The sequence below is a fragment of the Carassius carassius genome, chromosome 26, assembly GCF_963082965.1.
Source record: "Carassius carassius chromosome 26, fCarCar2.1, whole genome shotgun sequence".
Taxonomy (NCBI): Eukaryota; Metazoa; Chordata; class Actinopteri; order Cypriniformes; family Cyprinidae; genus Carassius; species Carassius carassius.
Window position 1 is genome coordinate 20,529,768 of NC_081780.1, and position 21,148 is coordinate 20,550,915.

At 35.4% G+C, this 21,148-nt stretch overlaps 1 protein-coding gene across 3 annotated transcripts; it reads left to right on the forward strand.

The window, feature by feature from the left end:
- The first annotated feature begins 947 nt into the window (after window positions 1–947).
- On the forward strand, window positions 948–20,521 carry tmem19 (transmembrane protein 19). 3 transcript variants are annotated; one of them, XM_059511512.1, is made up of 7 exons: window positions 948–1,075; window positions 1,751–1,900; window positions 5,858–5,971; window positions 8,690–8,827; window positions 15,115–15,369; window positions 18,880–19,089; window positions 19,728–20,521. In XM_059511512.1, exons 1-7 carry the CDS (start codon window positions 1,057–1,059, stop codon window positions 19,889–19,891), a joined length of 1,050 nt encoding a protein of 349 aa, XP_059367495.1. In that variant the 5' UTR covers window positions 948–1,056; the 3' UTR covers window positions 19,892–20,521. The 3 variants fall into 3 exon arrangements, with proteins under 3 accessions (XP_059367495.1, XP_059367497.1, XP_059367496.1); XM_059511514.1 differs by lacking the exon at window positions 948–1,075 and adding an exon at window positions 1,121–1,260; XM_059511513.1 differs by lacking the exon at window positions 948–1,075 and adding an exon at window positions 1,134–1,284.
- The last annotated feature ends 627 nt before the right edge of the window (window positions 20,522–21,148 follow it).

The window sequence follows — 21,148 nt, forward strand, 5'->3', positions numbered from 1 at the left end:
TATAGTATATTATATATTATTATAGTATATTGTGAAACATTAAAATAGTAGTTGAATAAAAGATAAAGTTAATAGTTAAAGAACTTGCAATAAAATTAAGACACATTAAGATATTATATAATGCGTTACACTGAGATTATAAAAATATTTCCAACAATATGTCTTTACTATTGCTTTTTATCAAATTAACACACCCTTTCAGAATAAGAGTATTTGTATATGTTTTTTAAATAAATAAATGACCTCAAACTTTTGAATGGTAACGCATTTTGTTACAAAAGACTTCTATTGTAAATAAATGTTTTTCTTTTTTGTTAGTGTTTGTTTTTTATTTATTTAATTATACTTTTTATTCATCAAATAATCCTGAAAAGAAGTATCACTGGTTCCAAAAAATATTAAGCAGCACAAATGCTTTCAAAACTGATAATAAAACAGCTTACTAGAATGATTTCTGAAGGATCATGTGACACTAAAAACTGGAGTAAAACTGAAAACAGCTTGACATCACAGTAATATATTATACTGAAATATTGAAATATAATTGACATAATGTTTATAATTTTTCTGAAGAAAGTTTTCAGTAGGGTGGGGTAGGGTAAGAGGATAGGAAATACAGTTTGTACAATATAAAAATTACACCCATGGCATGTTCCCATAGAACAGGAAAGCAGTTATCTGCTTATCTTACGTGTTATGTGCACAGTGTGAAAAAAGGTGTTTTGAGATATATTTTATTATTTATTTGTTATTATTTATTTATTTATTTATTAATATTTTAATTTGTGTTATTCATTATTTATTATTAATAATAATAATAACAACAATACTCTTTTTATTTGTTTATTCATTTTTATTATTTATTTTTGTTAAATTTTTTGGTTAAAGTCCACAGAGCTGTAGTTGAAGAAACTCATGTTTTTCACTGTAATAATGGCTATAGTTTCTCTGGTCTGGCTACAGTACTGACTGTAGGTGGCACCAAAGACGTTTGTGAAGCTCCATAAAAGCAAAGAAAGAAGAAGATATTACACGCAGATCCTGCCCGATTGACAGATGACTTCCACCAATCAAGGTAAAGCTGTCTGTTTCCCCTTCCGTGTGTTTCTGTCCTGATAGGTCAGATGCCAGTGCGCTGTTCAGTTAAGCTGACCGGAAATCAGACTATTTGTTCACATTAAACCGAGCTTTGTTTTTCTGCAAATTATTACTATTGCAAACTCTCAAACGTGGCTGAAACATGGAACAAGTCGGGAACAAGTATTTGTGCCAGGATTATTTCAGGTTTGACTGTAGTTTAATATTCAGGAAAGTAACGTTAAAGCATGTTAGAAGCTTGTACACAACCGGACAGAAATCAATTGTGTGCAGATTACCATACTTACTACAGTTATATTTAACACAGTAAACGCATAATAAACTATTATATAATGGGATGCCATCTTATTATATAAAATAATATTGCATCCACAAAGCTTTCAAAATTTGATGTTTTTTTTTTTTTGGATGATAGTGTAGATAAGTTATACAAATTAGTTAGTTTAATTTACTACACTTATTATTTTACAGAATCTATCATTTAATATATCTAGGGAGCTGTACAGAAAATTACCATGATAGATGTTTGTAATGGGGAGGTAACAGTGGGATTAACAATCCTTTGTAACACAATTATATGTATATAAAAAAAGGAAACAATCATCAATATTTGGTTGACATTTCACTCTGTTCTGTCTGATTTTCTCAAAAGCCTTGCATTCCTCAATAAACATGCAATTTGAGGATGGTATATTCATCAAAGATTACATCAGGATGATGGCGTATATGATCGTGTTGTGTTTCACACTGGCAATTTCATTATCATTTTGGGTCCTTTCCATAACTGCCAGCACCTACTATGGTGAGAATTCACTTTCTAATTTCTGTTTGAATACATAAGTGCTGTGTATGTAACCCACCTTATTGCCCAGTTACTCATTGTACAGTCGTGGCCAAAAGTTTTGAGAATTACATAAATATTGGAAATTGGAAAAGTTGCTGCTTAAGTTTTTATAATAGCAATTTGCATATACTCCAGAATATTATGAAGAGTGATCAGATGAATTGCATAGTCCTTCTTTGCCATGAAAATTAACTTAATCCCCAAAAAACCTTTCCACTGCATTTCATTGCTGTCATTAAAGGACCTGCTGAGATCATTTCAGTAATCGTCTTGTTAACTCAGGTGAGAATGTTGACAAGCACAAGGCTGGAGATCATTATGTCAGGCTGATTGGGTTAGAATGGCATACTTGACATGTTAAAAGGAGGGTGATGCTTGAAATCATTGTTCTTCCATTGTTAACCATGGTGACCTGCAAAGAAACGCATGCAGCCATCATTGCGTTGCATAAAAATGGCTTCACAGGCAAGGATATTGTGGCTACTAAGATTGCACCTAAATCAACAATTTATAGGATCATCAAGAACTTCATGGAAAGAGGTTCAATTCTTGTAAAGAAGGCTTCAGGGCATCCAAGAAAGTCCAGCAAGCGCCAGGATCGTCTCCTAAAGAGGATTCAGCTGCGGGATCGGAGTGCCACCAGTGCAGAGCTTGCTCAGGAATGGCAGCAGGCAGGTGTGAGCGCATCTGCACGCACAGTGAGGCGAAGACTTTTGGAAGATGGCCTGGTGTCAAGAAGGGCAGCAAAGAAGCCACTTCTCTCCAAAAAAACATCAGGGACAGATTGATCTTCTGCAGAAAGCATAGTAAATGGATTGCTGAGGACTGGGGCAAAGTCATATTCTCCGATGAAGCCCCTTTCCGATTGTTTGGGGCATCTGGAAAAAGGCTTGTCCGGAGAAGAAAAGGTGAGCGCTACCATCAGTCCTGTGTCATGCCAACAGTAAAGCATCCTGACACCATTCATGTGTGGGGTTGCTTCTCATCCAAGGGAGTGGGCTCACTCACAATTCTGCCCAAAAACACAGCCATGAATAAAGAATGGTACCAAAACACCCTCCAACAGCAACTTCTTCCAACAATCCAACAACAGTTTGGTGAAGAACAATGCATTTTCCAGCATGATGGAGCACCGTGCCATAAGGCAAAAGTGATAACCAAGTGGCTCGGGGACCAGAATGTTGAAATTTTGGGTCCATGGCCTGGAAACTCCCCAGATCTTAATCCCATTGAGGACTTGTGGTCAATCCTCAAGAGGTGGGTGGACAAACAAAAACCCACTAATTCTGACAAACTCCAAGAAGTGATTATGAAAGAATGGGTTGCTATCAGTCAGGATTTGGCCCAGAAGTTGATTGAGAGCATGCCCAGTCGAATTGCAGAGGTCCTGAAAAAGAAGGGCCAACACTGCAACTACTGACTCTTTGCATAAATGTCATGTAATTGTCGATAAAAGCCTTTGAAACGTATGAAGTGCTTGTAATTATATTTCAGTACATCACAGAAACAACTGAAACAAAGATCTAAAAGCAGTTTAGCAGCAAACTTTTTGAAAACTAATATTTTTGTAATTCTCAAAACTTTTGGCCACGACTATGTGTATGAAAGGGCCTTCTATGGAAACCTTAAACCCATGTCTAAATATCTAAATGTAAATTTAAATGAACTTTATAAATAACCAAATACATATTTTGAGTTTACAGTACTTATTTCTAATATATATATATATATGTATACAGTGTTGTGCATGAACGCGTTCAATGAACGATGTTCACTGAACGCGTTCATATTTTCGCCGAACGCTGAACTGAACGAATCACTTTTCATACAATGAACGTAAACGAGAGCGGCGCTCACTCTGGCAGGAATGAACAGAACGCGCAGTTCACGTTCACGCTCATTTGAAAAGTCAGGTTTTACCAGGGCTTAATTTGAGCCGGAACATGTTCCGTCACCTCCGACATTGGATCCGGCACCTCCTATGTCACTAAAATTAATTGCTTAAATGAAAAAAAAAATTACTGTTTGTGTAGTGTTCAATTTTTGTGACACATGACTTGCGCGCTTGTTGTACTAGTTGAGATTGCTGTTAGCCTCGATCGTTTCACGCAGGGGAAAAATGTCAAAAAGACAGGAAAGTTTGCTTAACTTTTTCAAATACGCTGGACAGTCAGATCCCAAACAAGCAAGAATCGTTTCCGCTGATCAAAAAGGAGACCACGGTGGACACATTAGCCTAGTATCGATATCTTGTTATTTCGACATAATATACATTATGTCTGCATTCTAATCTGCATTAAGCCACATTAAGAGTTCTTATAATGGTTTTCTATGGGAGGAAAATGCTTAATCGTTCATTTTATGGGCTCCTCTGATTTTTTGTACATAGCATAGCCTATTTGTTAGGATTTTAGTATCATAATGATTAGGCTAATAAATGCACGCACAATTATCCGTGAACTTGATTTGAACAAATGCCTTTAAACTTGTGTGTGCAAAATTCAGAAATAAATTAATGTGCAGAAATGTGTACAAATAGAGAGTAGGCTATGTAGGCATACTATACTGTTGTAGCCATTAAAAAAAGCTCGTTTCATATTTGTTAAAATATTATAATGTAATTTTTTTTCCATTTATGTTGATTTATGAAAAGTCAACAGCACGACCGAGTAAGATAGGATGCGCAATATGAGACATGGAGCGGGTCAGACATGATTTTGACCGTTGAAGTTGTTATAGAAAGCCTTTCTTTAAAGTGAATTTAGTTTTGTATAAATTGTATCTTCATTTTAATCAACTTTTCATCAACCAATTGCCTGTATTTAATGAATAGGCCGACGAAACAAATATAACGGAGGTGCCCGCGCGCTCACTTGCATTGCACGTCAACTAGAGCACATCCTAACTTAACGAAACTCAGTGTATGCCTCACACAGACATGACAAATACATCAAATACACAAAGCTTGAAATGTATAAATAATTGTCTCTTGTTTATTGGTACAATAATTTTGATTAGTTTTGGAGTGGCAGTGATTTGCAGCTGGTAATGGATGGTAAAGAGGTTCTATTGAGTAAGATAGTGGCCTATCTTAAAAAGAATTTAACAAATGAACGTGAACTAGTTCGTTTTTAGATATGTGAACTTAGTTCATTTAAAAAAAAAAATGAACTATGAACATGAACTAGTTCATTATCATCTGTGTGAACTGAACTTTGAGCTAGTTCTTTTTAAGTATGAACTGGCACAACACTGTATGTATACAGTACATAGTAAAAAAAAATGTGGCACAAAATGTCACTAAAAACTGTGACACAAATTGAAAAAATAGTTTTACATTATTCTTTCCACCATCTACACACACATAGCCATGATGTCCCAACACAGAAAACTGGCTATTATTTATTTTGTGTTACTGTGCATACACAGGCACAATTTTAACTACTTTACATTTAGTCACTAAAGAAGACAATCGAGTTAAAACCTGTAGTAGGAAAATACTGAGTAGAGATTAGTGTGACAATTGTCATAGCGACAACAAAGTATGGCAACAGTATTACAAAGATGGGTTTTTTTTTTCTCTCTACTTTTATTCGAATATTGTGTTCGAATGATGTGTTATTTGTATCTGATGTGAAGCACTTTGGACACCTTGTGGCTGCTGTAAAGGGCTATAGAAATAAAGTTTGATTGTTTTTTATTGATTGTTTAATTGCAATAATTACAGTGCGTGTTTATAAGAGTGCATATTTCATTAAAATCATTGGATATGAAACTAACTTGAAATTGTAAACAGCATGGTTCACATATGCTCTGGAAAGTCATGTTAATTAACAAAATTGTATGGTAATGTAAAATGTAGAGGATTCTGACTTTTCACGTCCAGTTCATACCATATAAAATACTGTTTTGCAGGTACTCTGCAGCCTGTATCACCATGGCGGTGGCTTTTCTCTGTGCTTGTCCCTCTTTTCATCACATTTCGAGCCTTTAAACGCAAGAATCTTGATCATGGTGGTGCCATAGGAGGTGAGGAATATATTTTGAAGTTCAGATGGTCCTTTATGGGGTCATTTTACAGGGCGTAAAGGGTCATAACCCAGAACAGACATCTCAAGTAGTATGAAAAAAAGTCACCAAAAACAAACCCCTCAACAATCTAAACCTACGTTTCCCAAGCCTTTTCCTGGAGGCACAGCAACAGTTTCCTTAACAAAACTGCCCAAGATTCTAGGCACTAAAACCTTACAAATAGTACATAGGAAATGATGTAAATATCAGACAAACTAAAATTATCCTATATATGTCAGCCAAAAAAGGATAAAATGTCAACAATGTCATATTTCAGTTATTTGAAAAATTCCAGACTGAAGTTTCAACTGTGACATGATAAACATCATGACTGGGTCAACAGATTAATTGTAAAGCTCTCAAAACATTGATTCATTCATAATCTGGACTTGAGCTGCTTCTCTCATCAGTGTGCCAGCAAGAGGGAGTGTAATATACTAGTATAATATTTTGAAGTGATAAAAAAGCTTGAAAATATTCAAATACAGAACTGGAACGTTAAGCATAATACTTTGTATTTCATAAGAGAACCACTCTGTGGAAATAACAGCTCTGAGATTGCTTTATAATGATACATTTTAACACTACAGTCGTGGCCAAAAGTTTTGAGAATTACATAAATATTAGTTTTCAAAAAGTTTGCTGCTAAACTGCTTTTAGATATTTGTTTCAGTTGTTTCTGTGATGTACTGAAATATAATTACAAGCACTTCATACGTTTCAAAGGCTTTTATCGACAATTACATGACATTTATGCAAAGACTACTATTTGCAGTATTGGACCTTCTTTTTCAGGACCTCTGCAATTCGACTGGGCATGCTCTCAATCAACTTCTGGGCCAAATCCTGATTGATAGCAACCCATTCTTTCATAATCACTTTTTGGAGTTCTCAATGGGATTAAGATCTGGGGAGTTTCCAGGCCATGGACCCAAAATTTCAACATTCTGGTCCTCGAGCCACTTAGTTATCACTTTTGCCTTGTGGCACGGTGCTCCATCGTGCTGGAAAATGCATTGTTGTTGGATTGTTGGAAGAAGTTGCTGTTGGAGGGTGTTTTGGTACCATTCTTTATTCATGGCTGTGTTTTTGGGCAGAATTGTGAGTGAGCCCACTCCCTTGGATGAGAAGCAACTCCACACATGAATGGTGTCAGGATGCTTTACTGTTGGCATGACACAGGACTGATGGTAGCGCTCACCTTTTCTTCTCCGGACAAGCCTTTTTCCAGATGCTCCAAACAATCGGAAAGGGGCTTCATTGGAGAATATGACTTTGCCCCAGTCCTCAGCAGTCCATTCACTATACTTTCTGCAGAAGATCAATCTGTCCCTGATGTTTTTTTTTTGAGAGAAGTGGCTTCTTTGCTGCCCTTCTTGACACCAGGCCATCTTCCAGAAATCTTCGCCTCACTGTGCGTGCAGATGCGCTCACACCTGCCTGCTGCCATTCCTGAGCAAGCTCTGCACTGGTGGCACTCCGATCCCGCAGCTGAATCCTCTTTAGGAGACGATCCTGGCGCTTGCTGGACTTTCTTGGACGCCCTGAAGCCTTCTTTACAAGAATTAAACTTCTTTCCTTGAAGTTCTTGATGATCCTATAAATTGTTGATTTAGGTGCAATCTTAGTAGCCACAATATCCTTGCCTGTGAACCATTTTTATGCAACGCAATGATGGCTGCACGGGTTTCTTTGCAGGTCACCATGGTTAACAATGGAAGATCAATGATTTCAAGCATCACCCTCCTTTTAACATGTCAAGTATGCCATTCTAACCCAATCAGCCTGACATAATGATCTCCAGCCTTGTGCTCGTCAACATTCTCACCTGAGTTAACAAGACGATTACTGAAATGATCTCAGCAGGTCCTTTAATGACAGCAATGAAATGCAGTGGAAAGGTTTTTTTGGGATTAAGTTAATTTTCATGGCAAAGAAGGACTATGCAATTAATCTGATCACTCTTCATAACATTCTGGAGTATATGCAAATTGCTATTATAAAAACTTAAGCAGCAACTTTTCCAATTTCCAATATTTATGTTATTCTCAAAACTTTTGGCCACGACTGTATCTCTTCTTTCTCCTCAGTCAAATGCAGCAGTAATTATGAGGTCTATTGTATAGTTGTTCTTCTTCTGCCAGTATGCAACCTTTGGCACTGAGGAAATAGTAGGCCCGTCATGATTATTACATACAGTAAGATTCTTTGGAGATAAATAAATAATTTCTGAACAAGTCTGCCTCAAGAACCACTGTAGTCAGTCAAATTGTAAGATAATAATTGAAAAAAAAAATATATATATACATTAAAAAAAATGCTTTTATGAATGTTAGATTTTTCATTCAACCTCAACAAAAATGCATCATACAGTTCTCTGTACTAAGAAGTAATTTAAAAAAATGCAAATTTATAAATTAAACTACATATTTTTTGCAAAAATGGCTTAAAGCTTTTGAACCTTGTCAATTGCTGCTTGCAGCAATAATTTTGAAAATGACAAAAATGTTTGCCTGTTGTCATTTGCGAAAGTGAATATTTTAGGACAGTAATATATTATTATTACGTAATATATTGTATAATAAAAACAGAGCGTCTTGTTGTTGCTGGATTACTGATCATGATGTGTGACTATATTAATAAATTGCAAATTAACAAATCTTCATCTCTTTGCAGCGATGCTGGTTGGCTTTGTTCTCACTATGGCCAACATGAGCTTTTTTGGAGCTTTGTTGACCTTTTTTGTCACGTCCAGCAAACTAACCAAATGGAAGGGAGACATAAAAAAACAAATTGACTCAAATTATAAAGAAGGTATGTGTGGTTCTTTACTGAACAATTCTAATATTTAAAAATATTTTTTTCTCATTGTTATGGGCAGGGTTTGAGTAGACGAAATCTCTATTTTGTTGCTTGTCTTTGTATTGCAAATAGCTGGATTTACCGTTTTTGGTATTCTTCCAGGTTATTTACTTGTATGGGAAAATTAATCCGAATTATCGTTGTGACTGTGGGTAGACAGACAACAGGTTTTATCTATGTTTCATAGGTTTTCAGTTCAATTCAGGAATTTTTTGTGTGTATTCAGAACAGTTTACAATATGATTCAATCCAATTTTGATTAATGATTGTATTCTGAATCTATAGAATTCATTCATTCATAAGAGTATTTACTTCCTACCTGTACAATTAAAAATGTATATGCAGGGCTTGACATTAACTTTTTTGCTTAGTGGTTTTCCAAAGTTACTAGCCACACAGCATTTTTATTAGCCACATTTTTTGTTGTTGTGAAATTACCTGAGAAACGTTGACTATGGCATGCTAGATTTACAACCCTTTTAAATGTAAAACCGCTGTACACACCCAAATAAAGACTACATAAATGTATAACAATACAGGTCATTATCATTAGTTCTGATAAGGTTGTGTGTAAAGCTCCTTTTTTAAATAAAGCCATGTATTAAGATAAAGACATAAAAAGTAGCTTCTTATTGCATAATAAAAGTGGTGCATGGATGTAGAAGATTAATAAAAAGATAAAAACTAAACTGAAAAAAATATAAAGAACTTTAGCATTAGAAACACTGTCTGTTTAAATATCAGACTCAGAATTACTTTATTGAACCACACTGGGAAATTCTTTCTTGCAAGTTGCAATGGAAAGTAGGTCAGTCTCGAAAACCTCATGAAAAATGCATGCCATGGTTCGGACAAAGTTCTTATCTTCATTACAATTTGTGGGGAACATTCCTCTCATCATGAAGAACAAATTTCAGTTTATGTTATTTTTGTGCTCAGGCCCTAATAATGACTACTTGGTTAGGTTGCAACCCTCTACTGACATCTTGGCAATTGCATCGCCATTGGCTAGTAAATATTTTAGTTTACTCACCAGACTGATTGATATATATAATATTTGTAAGATGGCACCGTTTTTTTAAATACACTTTTAACATCAGTACACTTAACATCAGTCAGTCAAGCTTTATAATAATCAAGTATTATTTAATATAACTTAAGTAATTAGAAGTAAATTTGATTCGAACCCACAAGCCTAGGGTTAGGAGTCAAACTTTCTTACCACTAGGCCACGACTTCCCCACAAACTCTATAAAAACTATAAAACACACTAAGCATTATTAAGGATTAATGAGCTGCTGGATTCATGAATATTAATCAGGTTTTGTGCGTTTGCTTAAACTGAATTGCTGAAATCAAAACAGGGATCACAAAAGGTGAGCACAACCCAATGAGATTGCAGTTTGTGCATTAACACCACCCACTTCCGGAAAATCCGGCTGTACTGAAAAGCTGAAGACTTCCATAGGAACGCTGTTATTTTGACAGGAAAATACAAAAAAGAATATTGTTTAAATTTAGCACCTCAATTCACTCTCTCTCTCTCTCTCGGTCTCTGCATGTGTGTGAGAGAAAGCGACGGCGATTTGTGCACCTTCACACTAGAGTTTACAGTACATGAAATACAGGTGCGGTGCGCATCCATTGAGATGAACTGAGAAATATCACAGATCGCTTGACGGAGAGTGAAACTCTACAGTGCTCCGTGTTTGCGAGTGAATATATATCTGTGCTAAACTTATACTTAGCTTCCAACTCGAACACTGGCGAGTAAAATCAGAGAATGTATTAGCCATTGGCTAACATTAGACATAATTTAGTCGCCAGAATGAAGATTTAGTCGCATATACGAGTGATTTACTCGCAATGTAGAGGGTTGGGCTGACAAGAAATGGATAGCTGTCTCTTCGTTTCTGTCACTAGCGCGCAAGCGCAAGGCAACACTGTGTGCATGTAATACTCATGGGAGTTGTAGTGTCGTAGTGTCACACTGACTTATTTCAGATACCTTTTAAAAACACTAAAATTATTCAACCTGCCAAAGTGGCATGTTGGAGTCTCTGTGTTACCCGCCATGAGAAAAATCCACCCGCAGCTGGCGGGTGTTAATGTCAAGCCCTGTGTATATGTAGAAATTGACTTAATCCAAGATTTTAAATTTTTTAAATGTATTTGTTCGTTCTGTTCTGCAGGCAGATCTTAATGTATACTCTACACAACCTGACTGCAGTGTTCCAGATACATTAAACAGCAATCATACAACACTTCTGTGGATAGTCTACCCTACAATAGCATGCGCTTTTCCAACTAATCCTAAACTTTTATTCACAGAATACTATGAAATGCTCTATTTTTTATTTTTCTCTGACTCATGGTGTCTTCACAGATGACTGAATCAATTTCAAGTTGCTGAGAAAAGCATTTTCAGACATATTTAGCCTACATAATTTTATTGGGTTTTGCATTTTGAGATATATTTAGACATGGTGAAAGGTTTTAGATTGTTTAAATGTTTTTGAGCCTTCTGTTACAAGTAACTTGTAAACAGTCTTAAACACCCTCTGGTACCACTCTGTCTGAAAACATTCATATGTATTTTTACAAATATTCCTTCAAATTTGAATAAACGTAGAGGGACAATTTACAAATGATGTTTACATACACCTTGCAGAATCTGCAAAATTTTTATTATTTTACCAAAATAAGATTGATCAGACAAAATGCATGCTATTGTTTATTTAGTATTGACCTGGATTAGATATTTCACGTTTACTATAGTCCACAAGAGATGTTTACATATAGCCCACAAGACAAAAAAGATTGTTGAATTGACCACATTCAAAAGTTTACATACACTTCTTAAAAACGTGTTGTTACCTGAATGACCCACAACTGTTTTTTTATTTATTATTATTGATAGCTGTTCATAAGCCCCTTGTTTGTTCTGAACAGTTAAAGGGGTTATATGATGTGATTTCAAATTTCCTTTCTCTTTGGAGTGTTACAAGCTCCTGGAGCATAAAGAAGATCTGTAAAGTTGTAAAGACTAAAGTCTCAAATCCAAAGACATGTTCTTTATAAAAGTTTAGAGTCAACCACACCCTCCTAAAATGGCTCATTCTAACACACCCCCAACAGGTCTATGCCACAATGTGAGAATATTTGCATAACCCCGCCCAAATGTTCATGCAAAGAAAGAACGCGTTATTTTTATTCTCGCTCTTTCCGCCGCTGCCATGTCGTGGAGACGCTGTGTGTTACGTTGTGAAAGTGAAACTACTTTATTTCGCAATGTAGTGTGTAAAAAGACAGTATACATCATTATAATCAGTAATTATCCCCACTGGATGCAACAAATGCCTCGTTTATAATGTTTGTTTTGTGTTATTGGTTTTGTTTCATTGTGCTGGGAGACAGCATCAGAGTATTGTAAGGGGCGTAGCATTTACGTCACACGCATGAGGCATTCGGCCAATCACAATTCACTGGATAGTTGGCCAATTAGCGTATACCTGTAAAAATCTATGCATTTCAGAAAGGCGGGGCATAGAGGAGCAACAATAATGTACATTATATGGAAAATAATGTATTTGTTTTACCTTAAACTGCATAAACACATTGCATTACACTAAATACACTTAATTTTCTTTTTAGCATGTCATATGACCCCTTTAAACTGCCTGCTGTTCTTCAGAAAAATCCTTCAGGACCCACAAATTCTTTGGTTTTCCAGCACTTTTGTGTATTTGAACCCTTTCCAACAATGACTGTATGATTTTAAGATGCTTCTTTTCACACTGAGTACAACTGAGGGACTTATGCAACTCACAGAAGGTTCAAATGCTCACTGATGCTCCAGAAGGATGCATTTAGAGGCAGGGGTGATAACGTTTTGAGTCTGAAGATCAGGGTAAATTCTAGGGCTGCCCCGTAATAGTCGATTAACCGTTAGTCAACCAGACGTGGCTTGGTTTACCAAAATGTTATTAGTCACGTAGTCATATAAAAATAAAAATCACAGGCGAAGTCACGCAGTCTGTGACTGACCAATTGTTAACGGCTGGTCTTTGGTAATACAGTACATCAGACAGGACATCCAAACGCTCACCTATCATTCATCAACCTCAAATATGGCTTATCATCTGAAATATGTAAGCATTAACAACTTTACTTGGCCGCTCAATCTAATGTTAACCTAGAGAAATGTGCACTATAGTGTCTGTGTGGAGTGTGGAGCTGAACAGTAGCGCTCACTACAGGACAGATGGAGACACCGGTCTGGCCTCTTGTTCTTAATACTCCCTCATTTTTGATCATACAGATAAGAGTAATATCTTTCAAATCTGTAAATATCCTACGTTTATTTATGTACACTCCCAATAACAACAAAACACGCTTTTGTAAATTAATGAAAGCAAATGTTTTCTGCCGTCTTGTGATCTCTGTGAACTTAAGCTGTGAACTTAAGCATGAAACTGTGTATATCTTTGCCTTACAGACTTATATATGTCTATATATATATATATCTATAGAGAGATAAATGTGGCAAATGAACCAATTCAAATAGAAAAAAAAATATCCTATAATGTAATCTGTATGAAACATCACATACAGGTGCATCCTCTATTGCAGAGATGATGAGTCAGTGTCGCTGACTTCATCTCTTAGACCAAAAACAAAGAAAGCACTAGTTTATCAAATTTTTTTCCCTAACACATTCATAATAATTATTTCTGCCGGTTCACTGTGGCATGCTTTATGCCTGTGCTTGAGCATTTATTAGGCTATGTAGGCATTGTAATGATTTATTTGTTTATTAATAAATGTGCGATTAGCCGACAAAAGTTTTCACCCCCCACTCTTAGTACACGTCACACAAGTCCAGTTGTAATTCAAATCTGAGGTGTACAGGGAAAACAGGACTGGGAGGAGCACTGTCCACTGTGGGGCCCCTATGCTGCTGACCATGTTGTCAGAGGTGCAGTCCTTCAGTCGTGCATACTGAAGGCTCCATAGCCTGCATGATTTGTGATGTCAAGACGGCCTAAAATCATTGGGATTTTTGGGGTGTGGCTTCTTCTTACACAACACAGGAACCCTCCCTAAATGTCCAGGTTTAAGATATGCACCAATCTCTAGAGCACAGACTTTGAGTAGTCTTGGCCTGGAGCTTTACTGAAGCGGAGACCCCTCATCTCTCTGCTCACCTGAGCTGCTGTGGTGTATGGGTGACTTGTATGAAAGACTAAGTCCTTAAAGGGATACTCCACCCCAAAATGAAAATTTTGACATTAATCACTTAATCACCCCCATGTCGTTCCAAATACGTAAAAGCTTAGTTCATCTTCGGAACACAACTTAAATTGTGTTTAATTTGTGGAGAGGAAATGGAGGAGATGAGTTGTTGAATCAAGTCATTATTTAAGTTTTCTTCTCATACAAAAATTATTCTCGTCACTTCATAATGTTGCGTTTGAACCACTGATGGCAGATGGACTATTTTGATGATGCTTTTCATACCTTTCTGGACCTTGACAGTGTATTTTACTTGGCAGTCTTTGGGACAGTCACAAACCTCCCAGTTTTCTTCCAAAAATCCTAAATTGTGTTCCGAAGACAAACAAAGCTTTTACTTGTTTGGAACAACATGGGGGTAAGTGATTAATGTCAAAATTTTCATTTTGGGGTGGTGTATCCCTTTGAGTGTCTCAAGAACTGTTCCATAGGTGCATTTGCATTCATTGTTTATGTATGGAAAATATTGTTTAACCCCTTTCCGATAAAGATCTGTATAGCTTATTTGGGTTTAACAAAATCATCTTTAAATTACAGTGTACTGAAAAAGGGACGTTTCTTTTTTGCTGATTTTAAAGATATAATAATAATATAATATATATATATATATATATTATAATATAATATATATAATATCAAAATAAAACTGACTTGATTCCATAGAGCAGCCACATTTAGCAATGTGATTTGCTGCTTTTCATTGTTTTCCACTAAGGTCTACAGACAAATCATATAAAAGTTTGATGCCATTAAAGTTGTTTATCTGCTCTGTTTGATCATTATAATTCACCTCACCCTTTCTGAATTCTGCAGAGGCTTAGATGTTTGCTTGACATGGATGTTTTCTTGTGTGGAAGTGGCAGAAAGCAGATGAGGCACTTTTTTTATGTTGCTGTATAGAATGATTGTTGATAACATTACTTGTGTGTCTTTAATGTCTGCAGGAGGCCAGAGGAATTGGTTGCAAGTTTTCTGTAATGGTGGAGTTCCTACTGAATTGGCCCTGCTCTATATGATTGAAGTTGGTCCTGGAGAAATACCTGTGGATTTTGGAAAGCAATATTCTGCTTCATGGATGTGCTTATCACTCTTAGGAGCCCTGGCTTGCAGCACAGGGGACACCTGGGCTTCTGAAGTTGGTCCTGTGCTTAGTAAGAGAAAGCCCAGGCTCATCACCACCTGGAAATATGTCCCAACAGGTACAGAGTCCAAACTTTAAATGGCTGAAATTGGCAGAATAAAATAATAATAATTCCTTACATTTATATAGCGCTTTTCTTTGTGCTCTTTGAAAAAGGGGGAATTTCCTCAACTACCACCAGTAAGAATTTAAGTATAAGTTAAATACATTATGGACTGATTCCACAGATGTTGTGAATTACCACAGACAATACTTATGGCCAGGATTTGAAATATTTTTTTTTATTTAGCAGTCTACTCATTTGTACTTTCCAAAACAAAAATATCAGCAATAATCCAGATTTTAAAAATGACAGTTTAAATATATTAACAATAAAATGTAATTTTGAATTAATTCACTTTTGACGGTTTTATGTCATTGTTCGCAGATAGCATAAATATGAAAGAGTAGTGCCACCACGGTTGCAAAATACTTCGAGACCGTGACTTTTCTTATAAAACAGCAATTATTTCCCCAAATATAGCTGACCCCAAATAATTGTTTAAACATGAAACAATGTGGTAAGATTAGTGGACAAGCTTTAAGCTATTTCTTTTCATCAGCTGTTTCAAGTCAGCATACTGAACAAAATGTATTAAAGCCTCTTTTACACTCATAAAAAAAAAAAAAAAAACATTATTCTCACTCCGACAGTGATGAAAATCATGCCCCATAATAAGATGACATTATACCCCAGGCATTACAATTTCGCCACTTTTTGACAGAATACACTGATCAGCCACAACATTAAAACTGCGATGCATTCAACCATCAACACGACATCACTAGACACTGGCGTTTCCACTGTCGGGCCAAAAGCGGCTATGCTACTGCATGGCAGGTCCAGTTTCCACTGTCATTTCTAAGGCTTGATCGTGCCTCTTCTGGGCTTACCGTAGGCCAGCTCGGCCTTGAGGAGTAGTTATGAGCAAAGGCGGAGTTCCTCCGCATCTGGAGAGTGTCAGCCCTGCAGATTATTATTATTATTATTACTATTATTGTAATGAGCCTTGGGCACCCTTGACCCTGACACCAGTTCAATAGTTGTCCTTCCTTGCACCACTTTTTAGTTTTTTTAGTTTAGTTTTAGTGTTTAGTTTCATGTTCAAATCCAGTTATTCGAGATGGTCATACTGGTTTTAGATGTTGTTGTTTTTTTTGTTTTTTAAACACAGATGTTATAATAATGCACTAGTGTGTTTTTGTCATATTTATTCAACAATAGGCATACTTCAATTAAAATTGTTGTACCTCAAATGGACAAAACTTGGCCATGACTGTAGAGCCTGGTTTATACTCACTATGTCAGCATGAGCATGAAGCAAAAATGACATTAATATTGAGGAAACGATGGATGTTTTTTGTTTTTCAAGCTCAAGTAAAGTCAAAGACCACTTCTAAAATCAGAGAAGGTGAACGTGTTGGTATTGTGAAAAAAAAACGAGAAAAAAAAAACCATGCAAGCACCGTCACCGACAGCAAGTTTAGTTTTACTTTTCTTTTTGTTTTCATTTTGAAATGCTTATCTTCACTGTTAACCTCACATTATGCTTTGGAGGCATTCATTTTATTTGTATTTTTTATTTGATTCCTCAGTGTTTGCTAAACATACTGTAATTTATTAGTCGGTATATAATACAGCATGTGGTGTATGCCATGCCTCATCTTAAACATTTGGTAAGCTAGTTTATCATTGTATCTTTCTTTATATTTTATGTTTTATTGTTGTTGTGCTTTTATTTAAGAATAACAAAGAATCCGTCTTTTGTTTTAGTCTTAAAAGTGGAATATGAAAAATTACATATCTATGTAAGCAAATCAGTCAAATATCTATTCTTCTAAAACATGATAACAAGCAGAGGTGGGTAGAGTACCCAAAAACTGTACTCAAGTAAAAGTAAAAGTACTTCTAGAAATATTTACTCAAGTAAAAGTACTAGTCTGAATAGTTACTTGAGTAAGAGTAAAAGAGTATCGGATAAAAAATCTACTCAAGTAGTTAGTTACTAGTTACTTTGGGTCATATATACTGAGCCTATTTTTATCTAGATATATAGATAAAATGTATGTAATGTGTGTGTGTGTGTGTGTGTGTGTGTGTGTATAAATGTATATATTCCATCAGCCTTTACTCCAATTTATGTAATTTATTATAAAACCCTGTCTGTTTACTTAAGTAACAGATATAGGTGTCATACCATAACATATTTTTAAAACGACTGACTTTATATTAAATGTGAATTTAACAATGAAAGTTAATGTGATATAAAAATTGCTACTAATCTTTCAATGTTCAGAAAGAGAGCAAATAACATTTACATTATTAAAGATCATTTTCACTGACAGTCTAGAGTTCAATCACTCTCAGAAACTCCCATTAAAATCACTGAAACTGTTAACACTGTGAAATCAATATCTTAATTATAGATTCGTACACACATCTGCACTTTGTTGTTTCTGACGAGAGAATTCGCCAGAAAGAGGTATTCAGTCAGCGAGCGAGTGAAGGAAGATCAGCGTCAGCGAATGACTCATGGGAATGCCTCTGATTGGTCATTGCATTCAAAAGCTCAACAGAATCTGTTTTTCTCAACAGAAAAAGAATTGACTCAAAAGAATGAATCATTCGCGAATGGGCATCGCTCATTGTCCAGAGAAAAGTAGACGGCGCGTTTGGAATAAACTGAAGCATTTATAACATTTATTGCATTAAGATAAAGTAACGAGAGGAGCGTCGCTCATAGAAACGAAGTAAAAGTACAGATTTCTCCCAAAAAATTTACTCAAGTAAGAGTAAAAGTACCCATCTTTAAATATACTCCAAAAGGTATTAGTTACCCCAAAAAATTACTCAAGTAAATGTAACAAAGTAAATGTAACTCGTTACTACCCACCTCTGATAACAAGATTGCGAATTCGAAAGTGAAAGCATCTGAAGACCGGCTTATAACATAGCAAAAGAGGAACTCCCGTTCAAAAAATTTAAATCACAAATACTGAAGAAAACAAATCAGCTTGAATGTTAACTTTCGTTTCCATAAACTATGATACAATTCCATGAGCATGCATTGGCTAGACCCATGTTGAAGCAAAAATGCAAATCATGTGCTTGTGTGACCAACTGAGAAAGAGCAAAAGAATGACCAGTGGAAGAATGAGTCTGGAGCCCAGTGCTCCTTTTTTAATAACATTGCTGCATCATTTCCACAGTGTAACAGTATTCTAATCATGTTTTCATAGGTTGTATTCATTTTTTTTTTACATTTTTTTTCATAACAGTCATCTAGTACTAATTTTTTAAACCTATTGATTATGAAAATAAAAATAAAAAAATGGCCAAAAATGTGACTGAACATGATCATAACCTCCATATTAGCAAACGAGTTCATAGTGTAACCTGTCTCTGTTCATTTTCATTCTCATTTGGAGGGTTGGTGAAGGTTCATTTTAACACATTGATTATTGTCAGTATGAAGTGATTTATTAAAGCAAGAGGCCTTTGTCTTAACTGCTATAAAATTGTTTATAGGTACCAATGGCGGAGTCACTGCTGTTGGATTAGTGGCCAGTGTTTTGGGTGGAGGCACAGTGGGAATAGCCTACTACTTCATGCAGCTCCTGTTGGTAAAAGATCTGCATTTAGCAGTTCCTCAGTGGCCTATCATCTTGTATGGAGCAATAGCTGGTCTGTTTGGATCTCTGCTAGATTCATTCCTCGGTGCAACCATGCAGTATTCAGGTAATCTGGCTGATTAAAATTAAAGGTAAATAAAAAAGAATAGATTAATTTATATTTTTTTCCCCCTGTGGTCCACCACAATATTATTTTAAGTTTCTTGCAACAGTCATACTAACAGTGCTAATTTACTTTTATGTAATATTAAATGTATCATCTTCGTTCAGCTCTCTTTTTTTAAAATCTAATTGGACATGAAAAGTTACTTAGCACTGAATGATTATTGATTCTCTTTTAATCAGTACCTATTGATGTTACGTTAATAGTGCAAAATAAAATAACTTAATGTTACTTTATTGATTTAACAATAATAATTATTAATTCATCATTACTATTATTAAATAATTCCACATCTAGAGAAATGCTATCACCGCCTTCGTATTGTTATATGTTGTACACTGTTATGAAGAAAAACATTTGGAAATATGCCAGTGAAGCAGTTTGGTTTTATATTATAACATATTTGGGCGAAAAGGTCAGTGTGCGTTAGCTAACATGCAAAACATGGTAATTTATCATATTGGTATAATTTATTTGTCATTTGACCTGGGTTTTCTTTTAATATTTGTGTATTAGAATATTTCTATCTAATATTTGTATTTGTCTAGGTGTTTGACACTATTTATTTTCTTTCCATCAAGGATACGATGAATCCATTGGGAAGGTTGTGAGTTATGAGTCACCGAGCGTTAAAAGAATATGTGGGAAACCCATCCTGGACAATAATGGAGTGAATCTGTTCTCTTGTGTACTCATAGCACTGTTTCTGCCTGGGTTTGCATGGATATTCTGGGCTAGGCACTGAATCATGTGATTTTAATTGTGTATCATGTCCCTTTTAGGATAAAGAGCAGTTTATGATAAAAAATAATTCCATTACCATAACACTTTTTTTTTTTTTTTTTTTTTTCAATCAAGCACAACTCTTAATGTCTTTATTTCTACACATTGTGTTGAGGCTTTCAAAATTACTTTAAAGTTGAAATGTGTAGTGTTAAAATACTTCACATATGAGAACAAATCAATTATATTCACGCACTGACTCAAGTATTTCATTTTGTGTTCCTCTGTGACTTTGGAAAGACTTGTGATGGCAAACAGGCCAATATTTAAGCATTACAACATGGTACACAGAGCTCAAAATACTGTAAAAAAAAAAAACTGTTAAAGTCACTGACTACTAGAGCAAAGAATAGTTTCTAGGCCACAGGTCTGGTGTCTTCATTACATGCCCACTAGGCAATTTTTTCATAGTCTGTTTCTTACATAAACATTTTGAGTGAATAGCGTTTTCTGATTATAACCAAATGTCTCTGTGTAAGTGTCTGTGCCATTTATTACAGGTATAGGTGTGGTTTTTTTGTGTATGAACACATTCAAGTATTCCATTGGAACGTATATGTACTCTGTGGAATAAAGTACCCTTGCACACAAAGCATACTATGTTCTTCAGCCATTCAGTCATCCATTTCTGTTTACTGTCTTGAATTTAAAACAAGAATTATGATAATGAGCCATTTGATGATTCATTCAAGTATTTATATTTTGTTTCAGATATGTAAAATAGTAGTTTCCAAAACTAACACTCGCCAAGCACCAAATGTGGGGTTGAAATGGCTTTGGCAAGTAGATAAAATGAGAAGAAAGTAAAATTTCTAAGAAAATAACATGCATTTACAGGTAAAGATGGTAATACCTGCTCCTGCTCTAGGTTACAGATGCAAACATATTTTACTTGTAACCTAGATGATGTTTGGATATTACAACAAAACCATATATTTACAAATAACATGTTTATACAGACCCATAATGACCCATTCTGCTATCACCTAAAAACAATGGAGCCTCAACTGCTTGTCACTGCATTTATGTACATTTCCTTTAGTTTGGAATCAGATTTAAGATAAGAAGACAAAAGTGGTCAGTTAGAACATTCCTATGGTGTGCTACATTGGATGATGTTTTTGTGTAGGCCAAACCTATTGATCCTTCAAAAAGAGACACAGCAACAATCACCAGAGTAAAAGCTAAAGTTGGGCTATATACAAACATTTAACTTAAA